The sequence below is a fragment of the Oikopleura dioica genome, chromosome PAR, assembly GCF_907165135.1.
Source record: "Oikopleura dioica chromosome PAR, OKI2018_I68_1.0, whole genome shotgun sequence".
NCBI classification, from domain to species: domain Eukaryota; kingdom Metazoa; phylum Chordata; class Appendicularia; order Copelata; family Oikopleuridae; genus Oikopleura; species Oikopleura dioica.
In genome coordinates, this window is record NC_137293.1 from 542343 (window position 1) to 557704 (window position 15362).

At 39.7% G+C, this 15362-nt stretch overlaps 1 protein-coding gene across 1 annotated transcript; it reads left to right on the plus strand.

The window, feature by feature from the left end:
- Positions 1–5181: 5181 nt before the first annotated feature.
- LOC145705831 (cryptochrome-2-like) lies at positions 5182–7314 on the plus strand. Its single transcript, XM_081783328.1, has 7 exons — positions 5182–5261; positions 5368–5497; positions 5888–5941; positions 6006–6241; positions 6300–6680; positions 6876–7074; positions 7147–7314. Exons 2-7 carry the CDS (start codon positions 5459–5461, stop codon positions 7312–7314), a joined length of 1077 nt encoding a protein of 358 aa, XP_081639454.1. The 5' UTR covers positions 5182–5261; positions 5368–5458.
- Positions 7315–15362: the final 8048 nt, after the last annotated feature.

The following is a 15362-nucleotide window of genomic DNA, read 5'->3' on the forward strand; positions in this document are numbered from 1 at the left end:
TCTCGTTTTTGAATGCTCAATGATTCATAAGAACGGAAGTGGATTTGAATTTTTGGGAGACCCTCGACTCGCCGGGATTTTCGCCTGACCCTCGACTCGCCGGGAAAAAGTATGCAGACAGAATCCCGGCGAGTCGAGGGTCACAAACCCTAACCCTATCCCTAATCGCTAAGCACAATTCCTCAACACTTACCCTAAACCCTAACCATTAACCCAAACTATAACCCCTACTCAACCTTTTCTTGGGGAAATATTTGATAAGGAATGATTTAAAATATAAAATATTTCAGCGTTAAAAATGGGTATAATTGGTGATTCTAGCAATCTCTAGAACACCCTCGACTCGCCGGGAAAAAATATGCAAAGTCCCGGCGAGTCGAGGAAATCCCGGCGAGTCGAGGGTTCCCGGAATTTTTAACTAAGTAACCACTTTTTTATTCACTAAATAAGCAGAACTGCCAACAAGGGGCTTCTTGAACGGCTCATATTTTCAAATAATTACGCTTACTCCCTTGATGGAATTTCGTGTCTAGTAGACAAGCTCTTAGAGCGGTTGAATGAGCGAAACGGTCATGCTAGCTGAGCATAACTATATCATTGTATTGAAATGTAAAGAATCACAAGAAAAAACTGTTATGCTGGGTTCCGGTCATTTCATGACAAAAGCGTCTTTTTGAGGACTTGATATATATCTCTCTTAAAATCAGAGAGATTTGATGATGATCGAGGATCGGTCGACTTTGAGCAAGGCTTTTTACCTGTCCGTTCTTTCAGGAAGAGAGGCGGTTTGGGCGACAATAGGAAATGGGAGCAAGCTAAAAATCGGGCCATGTTATACGAGGCCCCGACCGGAAAAAATTCTCGGACTTTCATCCCTTGCTAACCCACTATGAGGCACAAATGGCATTCCTTGGCTAACAAACCTCGGTTTTACGGAGTCAAAGGCAGCTTCGTTCACCTTCGTTTCCGGCTTCAGCGCGATTCTCCTCGTTGGAATCATATATTGATCCATTTACTTACATAACTCTATCTAGGTCATCCTGGTTTCGTATTTTTCCGATCGATGCCAACTGTCTGTTGGAAGACGAAGACCGTTTATCGTTGGTTATGGAGCTGTGATGGTGCTGGTTTGGCTTGGGGTCTTTTTGGTTTATTTTGAGAAGATTGCAGGGTATGCTGGGATCGTTCTTTATGCAGCGTGCTTCATATCTGATGCGCTGATGATTTCGCTGGAAACGCCGCTTTCATCAAGAGCAATTGACGTTTTTAACGAAAAAGAAAAGACTCAAATTTTCACGCTTTCTTCATCATTTGGCGGCCTCGGATCTTTACTCGGCAATATGATAACCTTTTTGTATGGAAAAATTGCGATGGTCATCTTTCTTGGAGTCTTTCCGATTTTGACTGTTGTGAATTGTCTATCAGTCCCGGAAAAGAACCCGAAAGAGCTGGACGATGATTTGTCGGAAATTTCTTTTGCAAAAACTGTTCGGAATTATCTGATGCCTCCGAGAAAGATCGCCAAGACTGTCGGAATAGCTGCAATTTTCTGGGTAGTCTGCCCAGGATATTGGTTTTATGGGACTACACTGTATGCTCAAGACTAGGGTGGGCAAAACCCTTAAAGTCGTTTTACATTTTTTTGGAGAGGGGGTCCTTTCAGCCAATAAGACACCATAATTTTATTCTTGAGCCAATCACAAGCAAGCAAAACCTCGAGGGCCCCCGCAACCCTAGCTTTTGCCCACCCTAGTGTCAAGTCATGCTCAACAAAATGAACCTGACCATCGAAGAAAACCCAGAAATCTACACTGAAAACGTGAATTTTGGCGCCATGATCATGACGCTTCTCCCTTTATCCGCAATCCTCTCTGGAATCATTTTCAATTTCATGAAAATTTTTGACAAATTCGAGCGAAAAACGATCCTGCTCGCAATTTATGCGCTCTTCGGAATTTCTTCTGGAGTTTTTTTCTTTGTTAGGACGACTTTTGTTTTTGGCTTCATTTGCATTTGTTTGGGCATCGTGGTTTTCTATATTTATACTGTTTCGTTTATGATGGTAAGAATGTTCCTGAAGGTTTATTTTGACGCTGTTTAGGTGGATGACTTCAGAAAAGAGCGGAATTATCCGGCTGATAGAGGACTTACTCAAGAGTTGTTTTCAAAGTAACCAATATTATGAGCTTTCATATGAGCTTATATAAAGCTTACATAAAATAGCAATAATTGACGACTTTTATATAGGTATAAATAAGTTTTTGATCTTTTAAAGAACAAAATTCTTCACGCATAACTTTGAAATATCATAAATTATCTTCGAGATTATATAAAACAATAAAAAGACATTTGCATGATCACAATTGGAAGCGCAACTGGGCAATTATCTACGAGCTTCATGTTTGTTGGTCTTTTCAAGTTCTTTTCTATCCCAGATGTTATTCCCGTCTTTTCTTTTTGTAAGCATGTCAAAAAAGATTGTTCAACAAGAATTAAGTTTGGAGCATCGTTGGATTCTTGTGGGTCAATTTCGTCGTGGAATTTCCTGACAAAAGTGCAGAAGAAAAGGATCACGATTACGAGGAGAAAGAAGCTATCGATCTATAAAATTCAAGGCATCGAGAATTTTTCACTATGTGCTAGACTGATTAATAAATGAATTCGAAAATCGCTGATTGAATCACTAATTATGAAGATGTTTATTTCAATAGCAGAAGGAGGTTGATATATGATACGTTACGTACATTTTTTGATAAGATATTGAGATCTCAGTTTGTCATCACTGTTGATTTTTTTCCTGAGATAGACGGAAGAAAAATGTTTACCTTCCGTAGTTCTTGATTTCCAGAATAAGTTGGAAGCGGATTTTATGTAAAACCATTCGTCTTCTCCCTAAAAATATGTTGTTTTCGTAATATTAATGTTCACGTCCCTCGACATGTTTTTCAAAGAAAAAAATAGTGCCATCGTCTTCTCCATCGCTATAAACCAGTTCCTTCTTGAGATTCTCCCGGAGGTATGTATTCTTTCCGGGCACCTCAATTTTGAATTTATACATCTCTTCTGTCGACTTGAAAATGAGGCAATCTCTTGCTTCTCGAATACTAATTGCTGCTGGGTCAGTATCTGGATGTGAATCATACGTCACGTGCAGCTAGAAAGATTAATTAAGGTGCAGTTTACGAGATCTTGAATACCCCCAGTGCATGTCTACAACTGTGGCGCCGTTCGGCCATAGATCAAAGTCATACTGGCCTTCAGGCCGATCAAATCCAGGAGTGGTAGTGGTTGTCGAAGATGTCGTGGATGCTAAAGTTGTAGAAGTTGTTGAAGATGTCGTGGTTGATGGAGATGTCGTTGTTGTCGAAGATGTTGTGCTTCTCGAAGATTCCGTGGTTGATGAAGTTTTCGATGTCGAAAATGTCGTGTTCGTCGAAATGGTCGTGGATGCTAAAGACGAAGTAGTTCTTGAAGATGTCGTGGTCGTCAAAGATATCGTGCCTGTCGAATATGTCGTGCTGGAAGAAGATGTCGTCGCTGTCGAAGATGTTGAAGAAGATGAATATGTCGTCATTGTCGAAGATGTAGTGCTCGTCATAGATGTCGTGGTTGACGAAGACGTCGTTGTTTTCGGATATGTCGTGGTTGCTGAAAATGTCGTCGTTGTCGAAGATGTCGTAGATCCTGGAGATGTTGTCGTCGTCAAAGATGTTGTCGTTGATGAAGATGTCATCGTTGTAGAAGATGTCGTGCTGGTTGAAGATGTAGGTGTTGTCGAAGATATAATGGTGGCTATTGTTGTTTTATCGGAAGCTGATCTTGTCGTTGAAGTAGATGTTGATGTCAAACGTGATGTGTTCGTCGATGAAATCGTTGTTGAAGGCGTTGTAGGTGAAGAACCTGTCATAGTTTGCGTTGATTGACCTGTTGTTTTGGACGAGCCGTGGACGACTATTGGGGTTACGATTCCAACAATAAGACATGATATCCCTAAACGCTGTTAACTAAGGTTTTAATTTCGTTTCTCTCCACCGAATAGCACCAGAAAAATTCCGATCGTTTTTCTTCTCATCTTTTTCTCAAAAAGCCTCTGGCGAAATGCATCGAAAATCGGCGGTTTTATATGGCGCTTATAAAATCAAAAGAGTCGACACTTGAACATATTTGCAAATATAAACACGCATAAATTGAAATGAACCAAAGTTCTGACAGGACTGCCCGTAGAGTTGCAAACTTATCATTGCTATCTGACGCGCGGAAGTAAGTCATTTTGCTTTATCCTTGGCATAATTGATATTCGCAATCTGGGTCAGTAGGAATCGCAAATAAGAATTTTCGACGGCGATAGGAAAAAATTAGTCGTGTTATTTTTTCATAAAAATTTTTATAAAAAATGAAGCAAATATCAGTTACATCATTATATGCAACAAAATCTGTCTAAAAATTGTGAAACTTTCAATAAATCAATATTAACCGTTCACTCTTGACCTACTTCTGGAAATAAGACGGAACAAATCTCCAATAGTGAGGAGAAAAAAGCTATCACATTATGAGTTTTTTCAACTTGAAAGAAATGATGCCTTACTAATGGGCAGCAAAAAATTTTTTTTATTAGGTTTTCAAGAAAAGAAACTCAAAATTGACCCAAAAACGTAGGAAAAGTAATTAAATCAGCGTCAAAATACCGTTAAAATGCACATAAAGCAGATGCAAGAAGGTGATAACGGTGAATATTTTATATTTAGCCAGAGACAAAACCAGAGAGATTCATGTCGACAAAGATAGAAAATGAATCTGTACAAAGCACTTGAGATATTGACTCTTTTGAATTGCTGTTTTTCGTTACACGTGGATCAAGATAGACATTCGGTCTCCATGAAAGATACCATGAAGGGAACACTTTTCGACGACTTTTTGAAAATCTTGCTTTTTAGAGAGGATGCTGACTGTAATTGGCTCACGAGTTTCATGTGCAAATGAAAGAAAAATAAATCATACTTTGCTTAACCCAAAAATCTAGGGCCTAAATGAATCTGAAAAAGAGTCTTCCTTGATTTCAAATCGAAATCCCGATCTCGCGAATTTCAACTCTACTTTTTAGTTTATCCTACACAGTTTTACCTACGCTTATTCGAACTTGATTCTCTGTCTATTTTTTTATCATTTTTTTATTGACGATCGAAGAAAGATCTTTTCTTGAGACATTTTGCAAAAAAAAGAGAAAAAAACGATGAATATCGTCATTTTATAAACAGGAGTAGGTAAGTCTTTTTGGTCAATAATTATGGATAATTATTGTAATTTGCACTTTCATAATACTTATATAATTTTTATATAAAAAATTATGCTGTAACATGCTATTTTCAGCGCGTACGTAACGCCGTCGATTGATGGCGCCAGGTGAAAAGGGAAGCAAGAAAAGAAGAAAATTTATTGAAAAAAGGCGGTAGAAACTTTTATGGAGAGAACTCATCGAACTGTTCATTGGTTTCGTAAGGTATGGTTCTCAAGCATATTAAAAATTTTGGGACGGCTCTATTCTAACAAATTTATTACTCCTGAGAGGGTTGTCATTTTAGGGTAAGGGTTTGGTTGGGGTTAGGGTTAAGGTAAGGGTAGAGCTAGGGTAAGGGTTTTGTCAAAATTCTTTAAAATGGGTCATTTTAAATGGTACTCCTTTATCGTTTTAGATGTAGAGCTAGAACACGTTTTAATGTCTCCTTATTTCATTATTTTTGTCGAATGATTCGAGTCGAATAAGGAATCTCTGTTCATATTCTTTCTGTCTAGAAATCGGGAAACTGTCATTGAATCAATATTGTGCTTTCATAATTGACCTACTTCTCTCATCAATCGATGAAATTCACGTAACTAATCATTCTTCTAGGGGCTGAGGCTTCACGACAACGAAGCACTGTACCATGCCGTAACAACAAGTCAGGTCTGTTTAGAACTTGTTAATCAATAAAAAAAACGCTCATCATCAATTTTCAAATTGATTTCAGGTTGTTTTCCCAATCTACATCGTCGACGTCAGCTGGCAAAAGGAAAAAGAAAAGTTTTCAGCAATCAAGACACGATTCTTGATCGACTGCTTGAAAGATTTGGACGAAGGGTTGAAGAAATGCGGGACAAGACTGTATGTGCTTACGGGAGATGCGACCCAAGTTATCAAGAAGTTTTGCAAAGAAAATGAAATCACCCAAATGACCTGGATGAAAGATGCGGAGATTTTTTACAGGTCAGCAAAGAAAATTTATTTCTTCTTTTTTTAGTTAAAAATTTCAACCGTTCTTTAGAGAACGAGATGAAGAAATCACCAAGGTCGTCCATCGAATGGAAATCAAAACCAAGTCCTTTCTCGGCCACACTCTTTACGACCCAGACGAAGTCATTGCCAAAAACGGCGGAAAGATCCCACTGACCATGGAAGAATTCTACGAAACCATCAACGACATGGAACAACCAGGAGCACCCTGCCCGACAGTAACTGCCAAACACTTCAAAAACTGCCTTCCCAGAGCCGTGGAAAATCATGATAGCTTGTATGGAATTCCGAAGATTGCTGCTTGGGGTCACAGTGCTCCCAGATCGCTGACGATTTATAAGGGAGGAGAACGACAAGCGCTCAAGGTCTTGAAGGCAAAAATGGCGGATTCGACACTTTTTACGCTCAATGGGTAAGAGATCTGACTTTTCTAGACAATCGGTTTTCAATTGGAAAACCAGAAATAGAAATTTTGATCGAAAAATTTATATTTTTGATATAAATTTCCTGGAGCTATCGTTTATTTTGTTGGTAATTTTCTAATGACTCACACTCGAAATAATGTATTCATTTTGATTATAAGAAGCTATGAAAAATTCTTCTTTAGTTTCAATCAAGGGGTGAAAACAAAACTTCCGCACACGACGTACCTCTCTCCTTACCAGAACTACGGATGTATCTCCACCCGTTTCTTCTGGAAATCCGCCGAAAAGCTCCCTGCGGAAAAGACCATCATCCTACGCGGACAGATGATCTATCGAGAATTTTTTTACGTAGCTGCGTCGCAAGTCAATAATTTTACCAAGGTAAGGACGTCGAATTAAGATCTTTCGCCAGAAATAAATAATTTATTTAATAATAATAATAATCTTATTAAGATGACTGGCAATCGAATCTGCCGCCAAATCGATTGGTACGAAAATGCTGATCATTTGAAAGCCTGGAAAGAAGGAAAAACGGGGTATCCGTATATTGATGCTGTTATGAGTAGGCTTACCGGACTAAATTTCGGCCCATTTTTCCAACTTAGTTGGAGGGTCATATGATACAGTTTTAGAAAGCCCAGAAACTGGGCTTTCATTTAGGCACCATATAAGGGGTTCAGGGTTATGCCCGCAAGGCAATTCATGGGACCTAAAGTTCAAAAATAGGCACTAGAATACTTCAAACTATTTTTCGGAGGCGGGCCGGCCTCTAAAGCCATCAAAACTCATATATTTAGAAAGCTCAGGCTCTGAGCTTTCAGTAAAGCCCTAGAAATCTTAGTGCAAAGCCGTTTTTGGCCACCTATGGGCGCTAGAATGTCCGTAATAGAGGCCGGCCCGCCTTCGAAAAAATAGTTTGAAGAGTTCTAGTGCCTATTTTGGATCTTCAGGTCCCATAGATTGCTCTGCGGGCATAACCCAAACCCCTTGATATGGTGCCTAAATGAAAGCCAAGTTTCTGGGCTTTCTTAAACTGTTGTTATGGTCCATAACTTATGATTACAAAAACGAAAGTCGAGTCTCGAGCCAAGCTCACAGAATCCGAAGCTGAGGGGCGAGCGCGAGCACCAACTGCGAAGCGCGAGCTCATCACTCAACTCGGAACTGCACCTCAGAAATATAGTCGAACTCGAAGTGAGACTTGTGAGCGAGCGCTCCTATAAAAGTGCCTGACCATGCCCATTTTCCTCATTCTGGCCTGGCCCCAGAATCACAAATAAACACCGAATTATCGTCAATCCAAAAGTAGTATGCTTACTTAGCAGGAACTTAGCTTAGTACATAGAAGTCATAAATGAGGAAGCATATTACAACATTGGTGTCAGAAGTATTGACGAACCTGCCCGCCTGCTGCTCCGATCCTGATTGATGACCGTTGGTACGATTCCCGATCAATCATTGTTGTCAACAAAAATAGCACCTGATTCTACGAATGTAAGCAGTCATGGCTGAATGCGCAACGAATATGGGTAATTACGATTTGGAAATCCGAAATCTGCGCCATTTCCGCCGATCCCGAGATAGAAGACACAGAAAAAAAGAATTTTCGCGATTTTCAAGCTCCACAATAGAAGCCGCCAAAACCAGATACGATTGCAACACAATTAAGACCAGAAATAATGAGTGTGGAACAAGGCAGCAACGTTACGACTAGAATCAAACAAATGTATCTCGAATTGATTCCCGACGCACTCGCCGGCAAACGATACCCGATTGGCCATCAATCGGAAAGTGACGGAATTATCGGCTCAATCGTAGTGATGATTCAAAGAACGGCTAACTCTTCAGCCCTGCCAAATTATTCACCAAGAACAGCTCTGAGAAATCTTGAAAGAATCCTCGAAACCAGCCCTGCGCCAACTACGCTTGATGAGCTGCTAGAATGGCACTTTATCATCGCAATTGAATTTCGCCGCATCCGGACGAACTACATTTCTCTTTACGCAGCCCAAAAGCAAACGGCAAGGTTTTTCTTTAGAAAAATCAACAATGAACGGACCTGGTCTCTGCTGCTCAATTCAAACCTGGATAACTGTGAACTTTGTCGTACAACTGACCATCGAATCCGCCAATTCGCATCTGAATACGAGGCGCAGCGAGAATAACGGCGGGTACAACGAGCGTTCGCAATCAATGGCCAGCCACAAAGAAACCTCCCCTTCCCGACAAGCTCAAATACGCGTAAAATCCCCCTTTCAGCAAAGCTTCCTGAAAAACTAAGTCACCGACGGGGATAGCTAAGTTGATGCTTTAATGTAAATTAACATTATTTATTAAGCCTAACTACCTCATTAAGCTAAGAAGGCTTCAGCAACAACAGCTTTACCAACAAAGAATTTCGTCTTTTACAATTTTCAACCGTTTAACGCCATTTCTTTGACCAAATTTCATGCTTGCAAAGATAAACAAAAAGGAAGAAAAGACATATTAACTATGGATTCCTTATTTAGACTGCGAAACCCAAAAATGTCTTCTCGAAACAACGAATTCAAATCTACCAAGACTAACCCCGATGCCCCGCTCACTGATCCTGAGCCTGAAACCAGCGGAAAAAACACAAGAGGGACTCAGACGAACACCTTTCTCTCAGACAGTGAGCAAGGACACAAAAGAACAGAATTGCCGAAGCGGGATCCCGACAAAGTCATCATATCAAGCCCGGAAAAATATGGACTTCGGAACTGGACTGAGCCGAACCTGACGTTCTGGGAACATTTCAACCGAAACAAGAGTGCTTTCAAATACGCTCGCGAGTCTGGGCTGTCTGACAAACAGATGATGAACTTGCTCATCATGACGCTTCGACCTCGAGATCGTTACATCGACGAAATCATAGAAGATAGCGAACGCAAAGACTTCGAATCATTTGTGGATTCCGTCGGAGCCCTTCTGGGTCCCTCCAGATCAGCGACGGCAACGGATGTGCTGAGGATGACTCGCGGCCAAAATGAAACGCTTATGCGGTTCTTCTTGCGTCTCTGCTCGAAATACAAAACAACAACAGGAAAGGACCCAAGGGCCACCGAAGCGGTTTGCATTCTTCAGGTTATGACAATGAAGAACTGCAATCAACAAGAATACGCTGAGATGACACGCCTACTTGGAATTGACGATGATGATATCACTTTCAGTCAATTAAAAACTGCAGTTCGAAAAACCTTTACATGGACTAAATAGGTAACAGTCGCTTGCGACTGCTTTTACGGAAAATAACAAAAATTTCGGCACATTGGATCATAATCGAATCAAGCGGATGATCTACATTCAAAGAAGTGAGCAAAAATTGCGCTTCTGCAATGAGTGATACTTTCAAATCGACGGGCGCGAGCGACTTTGGCAATTGTGGGAGTGAGTTGGAAGCCCTGCACTTAGCCACCTGCGCGAAACCTGACCTGGTCTGATCAACCCTAAGGGTCTCGAATCCCGCCTGCTTTAGGAAAGAAGAAGCCGCCCGATCCTGGCGCGATGAAACCATCTTCATTGTACTGAAACTTTAGATCCGTATCCGTTTACACTTAAATTTTACCAAATTACACGGTAGAGTTAACGAATGGAACTTTTAGAAATAATGGAAATATTCGAAACGATACAGCCGACTGGAATCATCAACATGAACTCTGCTTGGGCTTTTCGAGGGCGATTTTCAGTCCATCAACAACGTACACGTTTGATGCACAGAATCCCGGAAATCGCAAGGGCAAAAACCTGCGCAGCGGTGGACACTGGAACACGGGATGTTCGGAATCAACAACCTTTGGTGCGGGCGAAAAGCAATGTCGATCTCGATGTGGAGCCGAGGAAACAATAACCCTGATCAACTAACGAAAACACGACAGAATTAGCTAGCTTGGAGACGGGATTTTCCACATAAAAAGCTCGAAGTCACTTCAAGGGCAGAGAACAAAAAGGAATAAGCAAGCAGAAAGGATTCGACATTGATCCAAGATGAAACGTGTTGAGCGCAAACTGCCTGAAAAATCGCAACACAGTTGGGCTTGCGATGTGCTACGAAACGATTTCATCATAACGAAATAACATCGCCAAAAAATGACGAATAAGAAAATTGAAGGATGGGCCCAAACGCGAAAACGACTCCTTCGAAATTCAAACAAAAACGACACAAAAGGTATGTAAAGGGTTACTTACAAACAACAATGACAGTAGTATAGTAGTAATTATGATCTTATGAATAGTCTTTATCAAGCGAAAACCGGTTCAATAAAAATTGAAAAACAAATTATGATTGAGAATCATAAAAGACTTAAAATCTAAGCTGAACTAACCTCTGAAAGTTTTGCGATGTAAAAATGTTTTCGGCATAGGCCTTATTTTTACGTTTCGCAGGCAAACTGTAGACCGGTGACAGATGTAATTATCACCTTGCAGAGGGATAGGCAAAGACAATCTTGACTTCGCCATACGCATGGATCATGCATGTGGTCTCTCGCTAAGTAAAGGTATTTATCATAATAGGGATTCCATTTGGAGGGCAGTTGGTCTCCGTATACTGCCAGGGAGCCTAAGGCACCCCGTAAATGACGTTTGGCCATTTCACTACACGAAAGTGGGCCCATGGAGATTCACTTTTAAAAATCTCTAAACGTCTGTGGGAAGGAATAAGCCCACCGATTTCTTTTCGCGTCAGAAATCAGTAAGTAAATAAACCACAAAGCGAGAGCAAATCAGCTCAAATAATAAGTTTTCACGACAAATTAACAAATTTTAAACTTTGATGTTGATAAGATGCAAATATAAGTCAGCGCTTGATAAAAACTAAGATTTGTAAAAGTATTCAAGGTGAAAAACTGATAGTAAATATTTTAATTTGGTAGTTATTAGTAATTTGACAGCCATTAGGAAAATTTGAGGAAAAATGGCTTCTGTAACAACTTTTGAAAAAGTTAATGATCTCAAAGAAAAATTATCGATTTCGATTCACATGAAAGACCTGAGTCGGAGAAGGAGCTAATTTACTTTTGGGTCGTATTCCGGGGACCGGAATCTAAAACGACCGGGAAATGTTTTTTGAGAAGCGCAGCTTTTATCCAGTGTTTATGTCCAATATAAGTTCCTTCAAGATTTAGTGCTAATGGAGCGTGCCTAACAATTGTCCAAATTTACAATGGTAGATAACTTTTGACTCATCCAAATCAAGCAAAGAAAAAGTTCGCATTAACAAAAACATGGATCAAAACTAGTGCGGAGTATTTTCGCTCAGTCAAGGTTTTAGAGATTATCAAGCTATTCTTTTGATATAAAATGATACTCGTGAAGGTCACGTGACGCGGAGAATTTTTTGATGCAACAAAGCTTTCGAGTGCTTGTCCCCTGCTTATGCTAGAACCGAATCTTTGAAATGACGGCTCGAATTGAGATTCGTAGTCAACGAAAAATTGTTCGGGGTCTCTTTAAAGATAGAGGCTTACTTTAATTATGAGCGCAAAACCCTTTGGGTTCGGTCGATTTATAAAATGAAATTCTTGCGTTTTAAGTTGCATTTGATTTAAGAAAATTTGAGCCCCCAAGTTATGGAATGAATTTCTTATTGGCCATTTTAAATAAAGAATAAAACTGTGTTAAACATAATTAAACTGAAGGTTAGAGTAAGATAATTTGAAATCTTTGATTTGTGAGTATTTCATTTTCGGGAAAACGGCGAATCCGAAAATTTAAAAGAAATGCATACCCTTAAATTGTACTTAGTCTGAAAATGCGCTGAAAAAGAATTGCTCCCGACTTACTTAAGATGTTTTCAAAAATTCGTCTTCCATCTTTTTCTTTCTTTGCTTTTCTTCTTTTAACCTCTAGATTTGGAAAAAATCATTTTCACGGCCTTTTTGAGCGATTTTTCAAAATGAGAAATTCTGAAATTCAGACACTCGGTTGAAGCGCTCAGGAAGAAACCATAAAAATAAAGAGGTCAAGGCGGCGAAGGAGAAGTTCGAAATTTTACGGCCAATAAAATAATTAGGAGCGAACAGTATTGAGAACACCACCGTTACGCGCGAATAACTCTGGGAGGGTCAATTCTAGCGCAGATCACGGGCTTCAATAAAATGTGCAAATCGGCCGAATATTAAGGTTACTAACATCGATTGGCTGAACTTGATCTTTGTTTCTCAGAACCAATCATAATCTTCACTGATGAAAATAATGTTCAATTATTGAAAATTTTTGACTTAAGGACCCCCAACCCCGCTTTGGAATCAATCGACTTTAAATTCTTCTTTACGAATTTCGACTGTAGCTCAGGTGACGGTAGAAATTCTTATAACAAAATCTTTCGAGCGCAATCTCAAATATTGCCGAAAATCGACTTTTTAAATTCAAAGTCTGATACTTTTTCGAAACAGCAAGTAAAATCGACTAAGGGTGTCGCCACGAAATTTCATCCGCACGAACCTGATTTTCGGAAAGCGCAAAATTAATAATCTTTATCGGACTCTATCCCCTTAGATTATTTAATAAAAACTAGCCTTAATACAGATTTTTCCGAAAATTTGGTCCGCACGAGACTCAATTCACCAAAAACTGACGGAACCTCCTTAAATTCAGGAAACGACAAAATATTTTCAACAATCAGAATAAGCCCCTTTAAAAATCGATAGCCGTACCCTTAAGATAAATATTCATTAAAATAGTACTTTCATTCATTCCCTTTTTCTTCCTCTTTGAAAAAACAAGCCCTATTTAAAAAGGAAAACCCCGTTTCCTTCAATTGGAAGTAAACAGTTCATAATTGAAATTATTTAGCTTACGTCTGTCTTTATCGAAAATCTGATGGAAATCAGAACATGTGAACTAAAAGAATCAACGACTTTAAAAATTTCGCCGAGTGTTTCTTTTCACAAAGAAAAGTCGCGTTAAAGTCAAAAAGAAGATTGTTATTATGATAAAACCTATCCTCCTGTAGTTCAACGCTAAAGATTAACTGTAAGTTCAATTTTATGGGCTCACTTTAAAAAAAAAGAATACCATGATCGATGAGCTTTAAAAAAAAAGGGATATATTCTCAGATTCTGTTCTAAAACATTAATTAACGGCATTTAAAAACAAAATTCTGAACAACAACGTTTTTTCACGGAAAGCGGACATTTTTTACTGTAATAGTTCTTTTTATACAGTTTTTGCTAAAAGCTCTTCTTTTGAAGAAACATAGCTAGAACGATGAAATTTTCAGCTGTTAAAGACATCCATTATTGTTAGCTGACAGAAATTATTAGAACTCTGATTCAGATCATGAGTAACAGAAACGATTTTTCGAGTGGTCGCATTGAAAGAGCCGGTAGAACGAGCTCTGTCAATAGAAAAGCCGAAGAAACACCCATCAATTGGCTCGTTACAACAACTTTCATGTTCGTTTTCGTCGAAGGATGCCGAATAGTAACGCCAAACCCTGACGAAGTCTGCGTTATTTGTTCAATGCGAGACGGTGAATCAAGTATGAAGATGGGTATCAAAGCAAAATGTGGGCACTTTCTTCACATAAACTGCTTCCTTGAGCGATGCCAAAAATATGATCATTGTCCTGCTTGCTGGGACTCGATGGGACTTCGTCTCTTTACGACACACATGGAGAATCATACAAACGGCCGTTTATGCCCGAATTGTCGAAAGGGTAACCCCACAGTAACACTGCGCTGTCTTCACTCCTTTCATCCTGAATGCGCCGTACAATTCGCTCGCCTTACAAGAAAATGCATACTTTGCCGATGCTCAAGGATGGCATTTCTTACGATGGCTTTGCAGCAAAACAACTTCAAGTAAGAAACTAGTGTTTTTACATCCTGACACAAACGTAGCTCAACGACACTGGCTGAAGGAGGGGAAGAATAGGTGGGAAGAAGACCTCACACAGCAGCAACAGCCCTTCAAATTTTTCGACTAAGAACTTTTTATCTCTTACTGTAGCTCAAAGTTAAACTTTACTGTAGCTCAACGAAAAACTTCACTGTAGCTCAACGTCTAATTTTACTGTAGCTCAACGTTAAACCTTACTGTAGCTCAACGTAAATCTTCTCTGTAGCTAAACGTTAAACCTTACTGTAGCTTAACGTAAATCTTTACTGAGGCTCATCGTTAAACTTTGCTGTAGCTGTAACCTGAACTCAATTTTATTTTGCCAGCAAGGGGGGAAAAGTGTTATGGTCCATAACTTATGATTACAAAAACGAAAGTCGAGTCTCGAGCCAAGCTCACAGAATCCGAAGCTGAGGGGCGAGCGCGAGCACCAACTGCGAAGCGCGAGCTCATCACTCAACTCGGAACTGCACCTCAGAAATATAGTCGAACTCGAAGTGAGACTTGTGAGCGAGCGCTCCTATAAAAGTGCCTGACCATGCCCATTTTCCTCATTCTGGCCTGGCCCCAGAATCACAAATAAACACCGAATTATCGTCAATCCAAAAGTAGTATGCTTACTTAGCAGGAACTTAGCTTAGTACATAGAAGTCATAAATGAGGAAGCATATTACAACACTGTATCATATGACCCCCAAATTAAGCTTGAAAAATGGGCCGAAATTTAGTCCGGTAAGCCTAGTTATGAGACAATTGGTAAGAATCGAACAATATAAAAAGATATAAAAATCGCTCTATTCTTAGGTGAC